General features: G+C 40.6%; 1 protein-coding gene and 1 long non-coding RNA gene across 2 annotated transcripts; one reads left to right on the top strand and one right to left on the bottom strand.

Annotated features, from left to right (window-relative positions):
• The first annotated feature begins 11 nt into the window (after positions 1–11).
• On the top strand, positions 12–5,888 carry qrsl1 (glutaminyl-tRNA amidotransferase subunit QRSL1). Its single transcript, XM_038728778.1, has 11 exons — positions 12–143; positions 890–1,049; positions 1,129–1,227; positions 1,318–1,414; positions 1,604–1,765; positions 1,862–2,037; positions 3,234–3,349; positions 3,731–3,923; positions 4,082–4,199; positions 4,749–4,954; positions 5,407–5,888. The coding sequence occupies exons 1-11, from the start codon at positions 120–122 to the stop codon at positions 5,622–5,624; spliced, it is 1,569 nt and encodes a 522-aa protein (XP_038584706.1). The 5' UTR covers positions 12–119; the 3' UTR covers positions 5,625–5,888.
• Positions 5,889–15,748: 9,860 nt separating this feature from the next.
• Positions 15,749–16,890, bottom strand: LOC119910931. Its single transcript, XR_005445721.1, has 2 exons — positions 16,745–16,890; positions 15,749–16,239 (listed from the first exon to the last, which is right to left on the bottom strand). It is a non-coding gene; the product is annotated as an uncharacterized LOC119910931 (long non-coding RNA).
• Between the last annotated feature and the right edge of the window lie 127 nt (positions 16,891–17,017).

Raw genomic sequence — 17,017 nt, 5'->3', positions numbered from 1 at the left:
TGTCCAATCACAGAAAGGTTCTGTTCGACGTCGATTATCGAAACAAACATGGCAGCCTTCTGGTGCTGCATACTGTGCGAAGGTTGCTGTTCATTTGAAAGGTTGTCACAAACATAAACATGCTCAACCTGACAATAAGAGAGGTTAGTACGACCATTCGTTTGTTTTATTAAGCTCAAGTGTTTGTCTGCTGCACGTAACGGTTGAGTTCGCAGCACATTGGACGTGTGGTGCTGTCAATTCATAAGTAACGTTAACGTTTCCTGGCATAATATAGAATATGTGATACTTTTGCTCCATAACTGGCAATAGCGAAAACATAGTGTCAGGCTAAATGTTCTTTCTGGTTGTTCTGCTTTCTGCATAGTGACAGAAATGGTATTAATGGCATAATGAGAAAGCTAACCAGGAGAACTCAAAGTCAAATACTTATTTTTAAAGTTGCTAAAGAAATGTGTTCGTGGGCAGATACCGTCCTAATGGAAAATGGCCTGGTCTGTTTCAGAAACAAAACAATGACAACTTAAATGTGTTTCATAGTTGTGGATGAAGTGTAAGTTAGACTCCTTTTACTTCTATAAGTAAATGTAGAAATACGTTTAATCATGTAGGACATTTTAAGGTACAAAGTAAGAAAAGCACGAGTCATTATTAAAAGTTAGTGATGGCTGAATTCCATTGAGCTACTTCAGTTGCATGGTCCTGGTATTGTGCACACTGTCATGGCTTACAGGGTCACTTGAATAGAGCCTAGCCATTGTCAATGTTATTAGTAACACCTATGCTTTTTCCTACAATGACAAGTCAAAATGTTTGCTGTGGAAAAAGGCTGACTGAGCGCAAGACCTGAGTTACATTCCACCACTGGTATTTCACCACTGTTCTCTAGGTGTCTTTGGCGCTCAGGGAGGGAAGGATCTCCCCAACGGAGCTTTGTAGGAAGTGTTTGAACCGCATCAAGAAAACACGACATCTTAATGCTTATATCACTGTGACAGAGGAGCTGGCACTGACGCAGGCTCAAGAAGCAGAAACCAGACTGCTTCGAGGTGGGGACACGTGATTGTGTATTCCTGTAAATGCTGTGCGGAGTCACAGGTGTTACGGTTTGATCTTTTTTTCCTTCAGGTGCCCCCAAAGGCCCTCTGGATGGAATCCCCTTTGCAGTCAAGGACAACTTTTGCACAGAAAAGATTAACACCACATGTGCTTCCAGGATGCTTAAAGGTCTGTGCAAACCACAAAGTTACTGTGTTGTATATATTTTCCCCTCTATGTCAGTGCAGTAATGATAACCTACTATTGTTTTTTCTGCAGATTTCACTCCACCCTACACTGCTACAGTGGTCCAGAAGCTCTTTGACCAAGGGGCTGTTCTCATGGGGAAGACCAACATGGATGAGTTTGCTATGGGGTAAAGACATGGTTATCAATATCAGAATTGCTCTCTACTCACAACATTTAGTAACAGCTTGTTACAAACCCCAGTCTTTATTTTAAAAATTGTTTGATGAAGCTGTTACGGCAGTGTACACCTACAGGAAGCGACTCAGAGTAAATTTTATGATTAAGGTTGTCATTGTCTGATTTATTCGTCTCGCAGTGCAGGCAGTACTGACGGGGCTTTCGGCCCAGTGAGAAACCCCTGGAGCTATGCTGCTCCGTACAGAGAGCAGACAGGGGCAGCGCCAGACTCTGACTGGGTCATCACTGGAGGAAGTTCGGGAGGAAGTGCCGCAGCTGTGGCTTCACTCACCAGCTACCTGTGAGGGATTCACTGGTTGAGGAAAACTGAAAAGGAAAGAGCTGATTCAAAATGTTTACAAATCAAAATGTTCTGTTTTGGTAATTACTTTGGCAGGGCTTTGGGTTCGGACACAGGTGGTTCTACTCGTAACCCTGGAGCTCTATGTGGGGTTGTGGCCCTGAAGCCCACTTATGGTTTGCTGTCCAGACATGGTCTCATCCCCCTGGTCAACTCCATGGACGTCCCCGGCATTATGACCCGCAGTGCCGGTGATGCAGCGATCATCTTAGGTAGGAAGATAACCTGCTATTACGTAGTTGTAAGCACTGTAAGCTAGTGTCCTACATGCAGAGTTGATTGTCATTTGGGCCTACATAAAAACATTTCTTGATCTTTATGAATATTGTCATTCTACATTTCCAGCTCTTTCTTTCTAAAATGAGGCCTTCGTAATCAGTGGTCCTTCCTGAATAAAGGATAAAATTAAAACTGTAAATGTTACGATGCACATCAATTGTGTCAATCTGCCAGCCAATTTGATTGAATCAAAATCATTGAGTACAGTATGCCAAAGTGCCTGCCAGTCCACATGTGGGTACAAATGAATATACAGTGAATTGTACAGTTTATTTTTGAGGGTCAAATACATTTGTGGTTAACTGTTTGTCCTTCAGGAAGTATGGTGAGACTATTTCAACAAAATATTTCCATGACCAGCAGCCATGGTATGAGAGTTCTAATCTGGTATGAGAGAGGTGTCACATTGAATCAACACTTTACTTTGTTGCTATGTTTCCTGTCTCTGTCTGCTGTCAGTAAACTAATCAAATAAAACGTTATCGTCATAGCACCATCTTTCTTCTAACATGTAGTTTACGTTTATACATGTATGCTTACCCAAATACCACAAGGAATACTGATACTAAAGGTATCTTGCAGAGGTTTGACTACTAGTATTACTATGGAGCAGTGTTTTGGGACATCTTGTTGTTTGTAATAAGCATGCAGGCTGCACAGTTTTCATCTGGCCATTGGTTTCATACATTACATTACATTTATTTATTCATTTAGCTGACGCTTTTGTCTGAAGCGACTTACAATTGCTATACATATCAGAGGTCGCACGCCTCAGGGACACATTTGTCTCTCACAGTGGATTTGAACCCGGGTCTCTCACACCAAAGGCATATCTCTTATCCACTGCACTACCACACCACCACCTCCTCATACTATTCTGATACCACTATCTTCTGATCAACAGTGGTTGACAGTGTTTGTTGGTGTGGTATCACATAGCTATGCGCAAACACAGACAAGCAAGCAAACATTATGGAAACAACGCACAGTTTAAAATAATAAAAATATTTAATTCTTGTCAAGGATACACACTATGCATTTTGGTGAAAATAAACAGAACTTTCGTTTGTTTCCAAAAAAAACTCTGAGCTGTGGACCTAATCTGGGATGTTATTGCTATGTCACACAGGTATCCTCCAAGGCCTTGATATTAGAGACTCGACAACAGTTGCTGCACCCTCACCATCACTGACTGAGCTACCTGAAGACTTTGATGTCAGGAACATCAGTGTAGGCATCCCTAAGGTGAGTTTAGCTCTATATTAACATCATTATCTCCTCTGTTTTATCTCAGAATCACTGACACCATATTTTCCTTAAAAAATATAAAAATTATACAAATATTATTTTAAGTGTAAGATGTTAAGTTTTGTTGTAAATGTCAAACATTTAGAGTACAGCAATCGCCAAGCTGTCAGAAATAAAGGATAGTAAAGGACAGACTCGTATATACACACAATCATTTTAAAGAAGTCAACAACAATGTGAAAATAATGGCAAATCAAACCATGATTTCAGTTGTATAAGTGTTAACATTAATTGACATTATAGGTACATAATTTTTAAAAAATGTCTCCATAAACACAAATGCACTGCTTATCTTTCCTGTCTCTCAATGTGTGTCAGGAGTACCACGCCCCGGGACTGTCTGAGGAGACTCTGGCTCAGTGGAGTCGTGTCGCTGACATGTTTGAGAGGGCGGGGGCGCGGGTGGAGCAAGTATCCCTCCCCCACACCCAGTACTCCATTGTGTGCTACCACGTTCTATGCCACGCTGAGGTGGCGTCTAACATGGCCCGTTTTGACGGCCTGGAATACGGTATGTACCAGTATATAATATAGGAAGGGTGCAGTGTGGAGCATTTTACACTAAGGGGCCACTTCACTCATTAGATTACACAGGAGGGTCTGTTGGATTAGTTAACTGTACAAAATCAGAAAAGGTAATGCTATTGATTTCCATCTCCCTTCTCTCAGGCCTTCGTAGCAATGTGGACAGCTCGACAGAGGCCATGTATGCCTCGACCCGACATGAGGGCTTCAACGATGTAGTAAGAGGGAGGATATTGTCTGGAAACTACTTCCTGCTCAAACAGTAAGACAGCAGATTGAACTTTCTCGCACCCTTCTGATTCAATTGACAAATTTCAAACCTGTGTATAGCTGACACTTAATACCTTTTTACCTTTTCTCTGCTCTCAGATCTCTACTGTCATTAGACCCTACAGTAAATAATCAGAAGAATAAACTTTCTTAACAATGTCACAAAGGGCCTTACAAAAGGAAATAAGACAGATAACATGAGGTTAAGGCCAAAAGACATATGCACAGAGGAAGTAAAGACAATAAAATCACATTAATAGGAAGAAAAACTGTATAGAGAGCCAGAGTTCAGTAGGGGTTAGGGTTATCTCCACAGTGTGCAGGCTCTAATAGCAAAAGCCTGATCACACTTTATGACAAACCGTGACCTGGGAGTAACCAGCAGGTCTGGATCTGTGGATCTTAACGGTCGAGAGGGCACAAACAGTATTATTTGCCAAGTTGTCTTTCAAGAAGTATAACAGAGAATAAAATTGTCTCGTGGAGCTGTAATATTTCTGACAAGATAGAACTGTCGACGTCCTCTCCCTCGTTTTGCCAGGAACTACCAGCACTACTTTGTACAGGCTCAGAAAGTCCGCCGGCTGATCGCAGACGATTTCAAGCGTGTGTTCAGCTCAGGTGTCGACGTGCTGCTGACGCCCACCACTCTGGCTGATGCAGCGCGTTACTGCGACTTCACACAGGAAGACAACCGAACACGCAGCGCACAGGAAGACGTGTTCACACAACCCGTCAACATGGCAGGTACAGAGAGAAAAAAGAGGCCATGTGGGAGGCTTCAGGAACTTACATATTCTGCATGTATGGATACACACACATACTATATACACCCACACACCCATGACTAAAGACCTTTCACACAAAGCAGATTTTTCTTTTCCATCTGTCAACAAAGGAGCATTGTACTATTAAGGTTATAGTTAAATTAAAAGGGGGAATTAGTATTCATGAGCACAGGCAGTTCTCTTTATAACTTTTTTAATCTCTGGTCACAGAACAAAATCATAACTTGGTCAACACATCGTAGTTTCAGTTGAGATTAAAGTGTACCCTGGAGCCTTAAAGGAGTGTGTTTACATTCTGTTAAACTTTCTCTTGCCTTTTATCATTCTCCAAACTAACTAATAACTAACCTTGAGATCCTAATCAATGCCTTTCCATGAACTTTCCTTCAACTGTCTTTTTCTTCACCCCAGGTCTCCCTGCTGTTTCAGTGCCAATAGCTTTATCAAGAAGGGGCCTTCCCATTGGTTTACAGCTTATAGGCCCCGCCCTCCAAGACAAGAAGCTGCTCAGTGTTGCCCAATGGATGGAGCAGAGGGTTGGGTTTCCCTCCATCGGTGACTACGGACACTCCAGCGAGAGCAGGACTGACACAGGAATGACCAAGAGGGAACAGACTTCAGCTGTATGAAGGGAACTGTGGACATGAGGAACCAACTGTTGACAAAGTCTCTAAATACAGGCGCACATAATGGAGCTGACGTGTAACTGAGAGACAGCTTATAAGATGCCTTTTCAGGACATTTTGTCAGTCCAGTGCTATAGCTTTAGGTTTACTTGAGTGGTAGACTTACTGCTTCATGCATCATGTGGGACATTGTGATAGATCTGTGATCTGTTGCTGTATTTCTTGTCATGAAAGTAGTGTTCTTAAATAAATGCAAGTTGGGTGATATTTATGAGTAATTTTTAGTCCACAGATACACATAGCCTACTTAATACTGTCTTAAGGTACTGAAACGGCTCTCAAGCACTGTTGATGAATCAAGGAGACACATTTTCACTGGTTAATAGAAGATTTTGAGATTTAAATATCTCCACTACTTTTGGATGGGACTGGCGTGAAATTTGGTGCTTTCATGGTCCTCTGAGGATGAAGCCTAGATCCCCAGGCATTTCCTCTAGCACCACCATGGGGTTGATGTTTTTGATTTTTGGTGAGATGTGTCTATTGAATTTATTTCTGTGAAATTTGGGGGTTGTTAGCATGCTTTAATATTATACCTACCTATATTCATTATACCTGCTAAACATCAGCATGTTAACATACATCACAAGTCTAGACCCTGTCTCAAATGTCTCACTCCAATTTTGACATTGCAGAATTGCAGAAGCGGTAGCCAACGATTTTGCAAACACCTGCAGAGACTTCAAACTATTTCGTCTCAAGCTGATACTTTGCCTGGAAAAACTAACACTGTCAACATTAAAGAGTTGGAATTGACTCAGGCTAGTCCATCCAGTCTGCCAGTTACAGCACTGGAAACTGATCTAAGGTGCTACACTGAGTGCTTATACAGAGTGCAATAACCTGCTTTCAATTCACTGCAGCGCCACATAATACTGAGCTATCTGCGGGTGGGATTCTATATTTGGTCCTTTTTACTCTCATGATCAATCCAGATAGGCTACTGTGATTTAACAGAGTTGTGAAAAAGTGTACAAGATTGACTAATCTTTTTTTTTAACACAGGATTACTGTTTCTATACAAATTGACATTAATGCTGTGTTGTTTGTGCCTCAACAAGGTTTGCAAAAATGCATGCATCTTTAAATTATTACATTAATAATTGCTGGACCTTTGGTGAGTTGATGTGACCAATGCTTTACGTTCCAGTTGAGTGGTTTCAAGCTTAGCTCATGAAACAGTGAAACGCCACTGTAATCGACATGTTTGCATATCTTATTTCCCAAGATATAGATGTAGACCAAGCATGTACTTGTTCCTCTTTTCTTACACGCAAGAGTCATACTTCCTTTATACTACTCTGACATCATATTCACTTCATGTTAATGGAGCCATCATTCTCACACAACATTACAGAGCACAGAGGTGGACACCTCTTCTCTTATGTCTGAACTGACGTTTGAGGCAGAATACATTTCACAGGGTGTCACTTGCACTCTGTTTATTCTCTGAACCGCTTCAAATATTTCCATGCACAGGTTCATCAAAAAAAAATTTAAATAGAGAAAATGTAAATTATTTTCCATAATTTTAGTCAAAAAATGAAACTTTCATATATTGCACATTCATTACATATAAAGTGAGATATTTCAGGCCTTTTGTTGTTTTAATCTTGATGATATGGCTTACAGTTAATAGAAATCAAAAATCCTTATCTGAAAATATTAGGGTAAAGAATGTACAATGCAGAAATCTAGACCTTCTGAAAAGTTGAAAACTACTGAAAAAGGTTAATTTATGCACTCAGTACTTGGGCAGGTCTCCTTGTGCACGCACTACTGCATCACTGTGGCATGCCATGGAGGCAATCAGCCTGTAGCACTGCTGAGGTGTTATGGAAGCCCAGGTTGCTTCCTAGGTAGGAGGTGACATTCCCTAAAAGTCCTGAAACGTCCTCTTTTGGTTATGAAACTGCTGCAGTTCCTTATATGACTTTAGGGGACTTTCCATATTGGTTATTTTATGGTCACATAGCAACGTTACAAAGAGGACATAAGTAGAACATGCCCATGTGATCCTCTGTTGGTCACATGGTGTCATGATTCTGTCTATCTTCTGGTTCTCTGGTTTTTGGGGGTTTAGTTTGATAACTCTGACCGTTTTCGTGTTTATTTTATTGCAGTCTGTATGTCTGCTGTTTTCTGTCTGTTCCCCTTTCTGGTTTTATATTGGTCTGTTTTGTTTTATATTAGTCACCTTTCAGTTCTGTCCTTGCTGGTCTGTCACTCTGCTGTGAGCGTCTGCCTGTTCAGTTTTGTTCTGCCCTTTTGGATTATTGATGGACTTTGTATTCATGCTGCTCTCTGGATTACCATCATTTAGTGGATTTCCTTGGTTAGGATTGGACTGCCTCTTATTGAGTGGATTATTTTCTGTAAGTGACTTTGATTAAAATTCTCTGAAGAACCTGCATAGTTGTGGGTCCTTAAACCTGTTACCTGCCTAATCGTAATCCTGACAAATAGTGACATTTCATTCGGGTCTTGTTCCCCAAATAACTTTGCATCACAAAGAGGACTTTTGGGATGTAAAGTAAACTATGATTCTCTGAAGGTCCTGAGAAAGTTCCCTTTTTGACTTTTTAGGAGGAAAAAGTTCTTTTCATAACTGTTGAGGAACAGCAGCGAACCGAACTTCCAGCACTCACAAGGGGCGTTCCCTTTTGTCACATTACAGCATTATGTTGGAATATAGTAAGTCTGATTATTTGTCATTTCATGACATTTCAGTAACAATACATTAGCACTGCAATGAAAATTGTAAAACAACATTAGGAATGAAAAGAATTCAATACAGGCCATTAGATTAGCTAGACTCTAATGGCCTAATAGACTCTGCCATCCCTTCACACAAAGCAATCCCAGTCCCTTTTCTTATCTGTGACACCATGATGTTGGAACGAGCTACCACATGCCATCAGAGCAGGGGCGTCCCTCTCTAACTTCAAGAAGCTCTTGAAAACTCATCTGTTTCGAGAAGACTTCCTCTTGTAACACCTCTAACTCCTAACCTCTAACATGCACTTCCTCTTCGTCTTCTATCCCCTACAATTATCTTGTATTGATTGCATTTTTTGTTAACTCTAACTTCTTTCCCTAGGGATTTACCCCATTGATGTGATATGTGCCATTAGCGCTTACTAGTATTTATTGCTGCTTTTATCAATATGTTTTGTCAGTTGTAGATCTCGTGCTGTATTTGATGCTCTGATGGCAAGTTTTGAATGAAACTTGAACTTGCCGTGTAACAAGTGTGATGAGTTTTGAGTTTTGTACTATGAGTTGTGAAATTTTACCACATACTTGCAATAACAGAACCAAAGCGATCAACAAAAACTGTAAATACATCTAATCCCATCATTGATGCAGAGGACAAACTGTTACTATATTACACACAGAAGTGCAACAGAGGTTTTGTCTAATCAAATGTAAGAAATACTATATCAGTAGTTATGGATGGTAATCATACAGTGTGTTTTGTAGTATTGTACATACTGTAATCATTGCAGTGGTTCTTTGTGGCACTAAGAAAATGTTTCAGTGATGATCAATTAAGAACAATGAGCATAGTTATAGTAAAAGGTGTTTTAACAATAAAGAAGAAAATCTAATCCAAAGTTATTCGTACTTTCTATGAACATAATGTATTCCGATGCAAAACATGTCTTTACATGTTTTTGTTGTATTCAGTCAATGTCAGATGTACTGAAAGTTGTGAAAAATTGTCTTTTGTTGTAGTTTTTGTAGTGAGAGTGGTGAACAATGACCACATACTTGTGTGAATAGTACCAAATAGACAAAAAAATGAATTCTGCATACCAAGAACCAGTGTCACAGTGTCAGCCAGTCACAGTGAAAGAAGTGCACTGCAAATAGACAATAATACAGTTTTTTTTCTTTCACTATCACCACCCTAAGGTATGAGATTTTCATGTGACCTCAGTGGGATTCAAACCAAGTCCTCCAACCTAAACATAGACAACATAGGTTGTTAATAAACGTAAACATGAGTCGTAATTTTGTGTGGTTAAAGCAACCTACAGTATCTCACAAAAGTGAGTCCACCCCTCACATTGTTGTAAATATTTGATTATATCTTTTCATGTGACAACACTGAAGAAATGACACTTGACAGCTTGTATAACAGTGTAAATTTACTGTCCCCTCAAAATAACACATTGCACAGCCACTGATGTCTAAACCGCTGGCAACAAAAGTGAGTACACCCCCGAGTGAAAATGTCCAAATTGGCCCCTAAGTGTCGACATCTTGTCTGGCCACCATTCTGCCAAAAAACGTCCCCCGACCTTTTAAAAAACTTCACATCGTGACCGTCTGGGAACATTTTAGGAACATTACATGGCAACATCCTTGACGCCAGAAAGGACGAAAATTTCTAGCTGGGTAAGCTGGCTCCCAAGATGTTGAACTATTCCTTAAACTAAGACCCATGTCCTGATGTAGTAACGTGTAAGAGCAACATTTATTTACAGATTTTTAGCTTTAAGTCAGATTATGTTGAGCTACCTTTGTTATTTCCAATATTTCACACACAAACACACAGAGGAACATAGAGAGCCCATGCTGGGCTTCCTTTGACATATCCCCTTCCCCCCTCTTTTATCCTCGCTCCATCCTTCCCACCTGCTCAGCTCTGCTTCTGACTTAAGCTCACTTGATCTCAATTTTCATTACACAAATGTCGCGCTCTCTCATGGCTGACAGAGAAGGACGTGCCAATGAAATCTCAGCAAAGAACAGACTCCTCACATGAACACATAAGCCACATCTCTTTCAGAGACTTAATTCTTGTAGTTTAGTTTTTCTAGTTTTTAGTTGATCTGATGATGGTGCTAAGTGAAAATTTAAGGGATGGCCAAAGTTATTGCAGTTAATCCTAATCCTACCAAATGTTGTGTCAATCAAGTAGATGTTAAGATATTTTTCAGGTTAAGTTAAAATTTGACTAGTTGGCTGCAAGAAGGGAAAAGTCAGAGGATCACCAAAGTCTGTAGGATTCATTTTCTGGATATCAAAATCTGTACCAAATTCCATGGCAATCACAGTGATACTGCCATCCCTAGCATGTACTGGCATAGTTGAAAACATTTACAGTTGCGTAATATCAGTTACAACAAATCATGGTGTCATAAACAATGTACTGTATCAGTCACTTCTCTTAAACAGTAAATGTACTAATTGCATGGCCACATTAATGTATCCACTTCTTCAGTTCTCCCACATACGTAATTTAAAAGGAACAGCCGGTTTAGAATTAGAAGCTACAGAAAAACCCTCCTTGAAGCTGTCAGGTGCTCTAAGTATCATTCTGGGAAGCCACAGCAAAGCTAAAGTGAAATCTCTTTTCAGTCTCTGGGCTGTTCTTTTGGGCTCCACTGAGTCAACATCTCCAGTGCTGAGGGTCAAAACTTACTCTTAAAGCTTGAAGAATTCAGGTAAGATGTTTGTAATGGACCGTCAAGTGGCTGTGTCAAACCACTTGTACCAGAGGTTGCACCGTCATGGTTTTGTCTGTTTTGAATCACAGATTCCTGCTTGAAAAAGAGCTGAGAGAAAGGTTGTTCATCTGAGTGATGAAAGCTTTGGCGTGTCCTTTATTGTTCCCTGATCACTTTGACAAATTTACAGTTTACATAACAAAACACACATAATAAACAAGTCATATGCTGTGTGATAAAGTGCAGAGAGTCAAGTTCTCCTCCTTCTGAGGACAGCTAGCATCTGTTTGATGACCAGGGCATCTCTGGTTTTCTACAGTTATACTTCCAGTTTTACACACCATGCTTTTTCTGTCGCTATGGAACTATTCACACAACTATGTGGTAATATTTCACCACTCTTAGTACAAACACCACAACAGATCATCAAAAAGGACCTTTTTTCACAACTAAGTACATCTGACAATGACTCAATACAACAAAAACATGTAGAAAGACATGTTTCACATTGAAATACATTATGTCCAGACAAAGTACATGTAGAATGTTTGTTATGATTTTCTTCTCTATTGTTAAAATACCTTTTACGATCACTCTGCTCATTGTTCTCCACTCAGCACTCACACACCTTGAGAAAAACATAACGTAACCATATGCTGTTTGTGGATTTCAGCTCAGCATTCAGCACAATCTGGCGGACACCTCTCCTCCACTCTAGTGCTCAACACCGGAGAGCACTGGGTGCTCAGCCCCCTCCTGGGCAGGGCCCCTGTCAGAGAGGACCGGCTCAGAGTCACATTTGATGAGACAAACCTACATGTTGTGATAACAGTTTGTTTTTTGCATCAATGATTGAAGAAGATGTCTTCATTGCTGACATCTTGATTACATATAGGATAGATATTATGGAAATAAAATAAAATGCAAGTGGATTAATGTGAAAACTTTGTAATCTGTCTTTTAGCAATACAGTAGCATACTAACTGTCTTCACTTCTATAGTGATTTGAATGTACTATCCTGCCTTGTTTGTTATTGGATTCACTGATAGTCAAAATGACTAAACTGAAAAGATAACATTATGGTGTGCTTTAGTGATTTAACCATAATGTTCTCATGCCATTTCACAAAAAACTGAAAAAAGGGTTGGTCTGTGTAACAAGTGTGACGAGTTTGGGCTTTTTTACTAAGAGTTGTGAAATTTAACCACACACTTGCGATAATAGTAGCAAAGCGATCATCAGAAACATCCATTTGAGGACACTGTGTGTGTGCTCAGATTAGGCTGCACTCTCCGACCAGCCTCAGTTATTCTTCGGCCATGGTTGATTATTACATGGTCTATAATTGTTGCCTCAATCTCATTTGATAGGTCTCCGTGTCTTTGTCTTTCTCTGTCTCTTCCTCATCCTCTATGTCCCCCTCCCCTATATATCCTCCTCTCCCCCTCACCACACCACCCCTCTAATGCCTCTTCCTCTTGCCCCTGTCCGTCTCCTGCATGCTCCATATTCCACAGGTGTAACATTGAGTCTTACTCTTGCAGTATAAATGTGTTTGAGAACTGGAGTGAGTGAGTGAACCAGATCTGGGGACACGCCTCCTCTCACTTACTGTGCAGGGAAAGGGAGGGAGAACACAGACAGACAACACAAAAACCAAAACACACCAGGCATCCCGCAATTGCACAAAAGGGGAAAACAAATAAAAGTCATGCATACACATACCAAGGCCCCGGGACAAGGGTTCAAGACTAGGGGGATCGTGACACTAAGACAAGTGAAATCTTACCACAAAGTTACGATAATAGTCCCAAACCATCAACAAAAACTGTAATTTAATTTGAAAACCATTTTAAGCTGTGCTCCAAAGGACTTCATACAAGTATGTGGTAATATTTCACCACTTTTAGTACAAAAACTACAACAGATCATCAAAAAAAGACTAGTTTTCAGTGTTGCATCCTTTAAATTTGTTTCTTGCATCAATGATGAAAGAAGTTTTTGTTGATTACTTTGGTACTGTTATCGCAAGTATGTGATAAAATTTCACAACTCTATGTACAAAACTCCAAACTTGCATTTATTTGGATTGTAAATGTCTCTCACCACACACGCAGTTGATTCAAAATAGTTTCTCATAAAAAGTCATGGGAACAAATGGTTTAATCACCAAAACACAACATAAGGATCTTTTCAGTTTAGTTGTTTTTACAGTACCAAAGTGATCAACAAAAACTGTAAGCGATGGACCTTAATCCAGCATTAGTACTGAGTATGTGTTCACGCTTAAAACATCCAAAGATAAAATACAAACAGGAATCCATCATTAATTTATTTTGTGAACAAAAACAGATGCTACTGTGGTCTCAAAGAAGAGCAATAAAGACCCACCCCTTTCTTTGTCCTGCCTCTTGATCTCCTTCTTCCTCTCCATAAGGTTATAGGGGGCCCGTCGTGCCCAGGTGCTACGGCGGATTTTCCTATCGTAGCTTCCCCACAATGCTTTGGATGTCTATTCAGCAACTGCAAGCCTCGTACATCTTCTGTTTCGATCATCAATAAATCATTCATCGTACCTGTTGATTGTGTGTTCCTTGCTAGTGAAATTGCCCCTAACTAGGTAGGTAGGTATAGGTACATTTATTTGTCATAATATATGTCATAACAATTTATATAGTGAAACTGAGTTTTGTAACTCCCTCCTGCTGCCTAGTAGACAATGTAGATTAATACAAAGTTACACATGGTTGCGAAAACTAACTTTTCCCCTCCTCTTTCTCCACAAGGAGCGACCTCCAATCCAGAGAGCATCTCTGGAGATGGCAGCAGAGACATTCTAATGAAATCTTTTAATCTGGTACCAAACTCTACAGCCATCACCCCATTTTCTTTGCTTTTATGTACATTAACTATCATTTGGTAATTTCCCTGGTTGTTCCCCAAATTAAATTGACATGGTTCATTTTATTTATCATTTTGTTGGCTAGAGGAAGGACGTTTGCAAGAAAAGGGAGTTTGGACAGAAAGTTTTGACTATATTTATTGTTGATCTGGGGCCAGACCAAGTATTTTATTTTCTAGTTTGATCCAAGTGTTAATAAGTAGTCTGTCATTTTCACATCCAGTCCATTCTCCCCTCTCTTTCATTTCCTCCTTACTCAGTTCTCCACCAGCGAACAAACACCTGAACTCAGGTTTCTCCTTATGATTCAGGTAGATGGGAGGAAATGGGTAGAATGGCCTAAAGGGTCTTAAGTGGTCACACTCAAGCGGTCACCTAGAGGAGAACTCTTCTCTCGATCACCTGGCCGCACTCCAAGTGGTATCCGCATCTTTTAAAAAAAAACATTTTTGTAAAGAAGGGGCGGCTCATGGAGGGAAGGTTGTGATCTGAGTCGAGCTTCGGAGCAGATAAGATGAGCTGGACAAAGCAGCCTTTGTCATGTGACCAGGATGGGACGCAATTCACACACACAGATCAAGGGGGTGGGGCGACAGGTGAATTCCAGCAGCCTTTCACAGATGGAGAGGCCCTTTGATGGAAAAGCACTGGTTGAAGGAGGCCTGGCTCACCAGCCTTTCATTTATTAATTCCTCATTCAAGTATTTTTATCCATCTAGCACTCACATCCTCCTTGTGTGGTGAGCAAGGGCGTGGAAGTAGATAGGGACAAGTCAATATCCAGCAACTACTACATTGTCCCTAACTTTGACAAAAAAATGTAAATGTAAACCACTGTCGTCGTTCAGGGTCTAGTCACAGTTTGGACTACTAGCTTCAATATCAGCAGAGAAACATAATTCACAGTAGAGTAAGCCTATAGGGCAGGTATTTTCAAACAATACTCATTAAATTACAACTCTCGTAATAAGGCTGAAACTTTGTTGAAATGTCAGAACACATGTGGGATGGATTTAGAATGTGCAGACAGTTTTGAACATGAACAGAAATGTCATGAAATGGGAGCTTAAGCCCAGGGCTTTCTAAATGAATTAACACTGATGTGAGTGTGTACCACATTTAAAAGGTGGTTAGACAAGAGGGGAAGACATCCCCACATGCATTGATGCAGAAGGGAATCACATTAGAAGGTGCAAAGTGCATTATATTCCATAATCACTGGATGCCTGGGAGGTGTGAGTTCCTCTTCCTAAAAGGTATGTTGTAACAGAGTTAAGGTATTCAGATACTCTTTAGTTTACTTAACTGTAGTGATGCTTGAAGTCAACATTAAGGGGGTTGCATTTCAGGAAATGGTAGCCTATTATACCAATTACTGTTGTGGCCTTGATTTTAAAATGTATCGTTTTCAATGAAAGTGTAACATAAGCAGCATCCATCTGAAGATGGGTTATTAGCGTTCTACATGAGAACAGTTTCTCCTCAACTCAGTTTAGAATTGACAGAGCCGGATAATCCAGCTGCAGCAGTATAGCCTACAGACTGACTATTTGCCACAGGTCTTTCTAAAGGTGCTACAAAAATCCGTAGCCTATAGGTTACCAAATTTTACCACAATGTAGGCAGATAAGCTTTAGGTTTTAGCATTTGTCTCAACATGCAAGCCAGCCTCATGGCACCTGCCAAAGAAAATCTCACACAATAGTATTTTGTCACTAAAGCTTTATTACACATTCAAGATCAAAAAGCACTAATCGTCACATTTTCAGAATACAAAACGTTTCTAAATTGTTTACAATCACTTCAGGGCCAATGATGGCTGGTAGGCTCATAAGCAGATTCAGTGGGCAAGCCAGTTGTAGACGCCATCTCCCGTAGAGCGCCTCAGCAGAGAGAGCGGACTGCAGTGCGAGTCCCCGGTTGGTGAGTTTAAGTCCGGACACTCACACGAGAAAGGAGCGAATTTAATAGAAGATGCAGGAAATCCAGAAGTGTGTTTTCGGGGTAAGGATTTTTAAATTTGTGAGCTAGTCCAGCCGTATTGGCGGTGTGTGTCAGGAGCCATCAGTCCGGTCATTAGGACCAGCCGTAGAGGACAGAGGCGGCAAGTGCCAGCGGGAGAAGAAGGGCGGAGGCGTCGGTCCTACCGCAGCCGTTATTGGTCGTGTTGGTTGTCGAGTTATTGGCCTGGGCCACCTGCAAAAAAAAAAAAGAAGCCACAAACCACATTTTAAAGGTTAAATTGTGTGGCCTAATTAGAAGTTTAACCCAAAACAACAACCCCCCCCACGAGACATGTCTTCAGTGAGCTTTGGGCTCAAAGCCATTTTCTTGAAAGTTGAAGGCTACATTTCCCCAGAGATCATTAAACACCGAAGGGGTTCCGTTTGTTTTAAGTTATGCAAATGATTCCGGTTACATTATAAACCCTCATCCATTCAGTATAGGCAACTGAACCTGCGTTGTTAAGTTGGACTATAGTCCGCCTGTAGGCTACCTGTAATGCTGTTCATTAATCTGATCACTTAAAGACCACTTTTAGTTTGAAACTGAAACATTTTCTATAGAAAATTAAGACCACCTGTGTGCCATTAGTGCTGCTATCCAGGTAAATGAGAAAATGATCTTCCAGCGCCAGTTAGTTTAAGTTTAAATCCCATTCAATTTAAAGAAAAATTATGCCAGGAGGCACACAACTAACCTGTAATGACATGAGACACACAGCCAGCAGGAGAACGCCCAGTTTAACTAGAAACATCGTATTCATCTTGGCGCGCAGAAAGGCTGGCTCGTTGCTCTGTTCTAGTCCTCTGGGTGATGAAGGAGTGAATGAAACGGGACAAGCAGCCGTGCGTTTTATACCCCAGGTGACATCATCAGCCGATCATCTGCACCTGCTGCAGCACAAGGCGTCCGGGTGGCAGAAATATTGACTGCACGCTTAGGGCACATGAACTACTTTCTACTTTATTCA

The sequence above is a fragment of the Micropterus salmoides genome, unplaced genomic scaffold (assembly GCF_014851395.1).
Source record: "Micropterus salmoides isolate LMB-PRFRI ecotype aquatic unplaced genomic scaffold, ASM1485139v1 Ms_hic_scaffold_19, whole genome shotgun sequence".
NCBI lineage: Eukaryota > Metazoa > Chordata > Actinopteri > Centrarchiformes > Centrarchidae > Micropterus > Micropterus salmoides.
Note: the sequence above shows the minus strand (reverse complement) of the source record. Positions and strands in the feature narration are given on the sequence as shown.

What these genes read in the sequence shown, in the direction of transcription:
- qrsl1 (XM_038728778.1), top strand. Translation starts at nt 120, where the DNA reads ATGCTCAACCTGACAATAAGAGAG. An exon ending in TGATGCAGCGATCATCTTAG is followed by an intron (nt 2,038 to 3,233) that starts GTAGGAAGATAA and finishes TATGTCACACAG; the next exon opens with GTATCCTCCAAGGCCTTGAT. An exon ending in TTTTGACGGCCTGGAATACG is followed by an intron (nt 3,924 to 4,081) that starts GTATGTACCAGT and finishes CCCTTCTCTCAG; the next exon opens with GCCTTCGTAGCAATGTGGAC.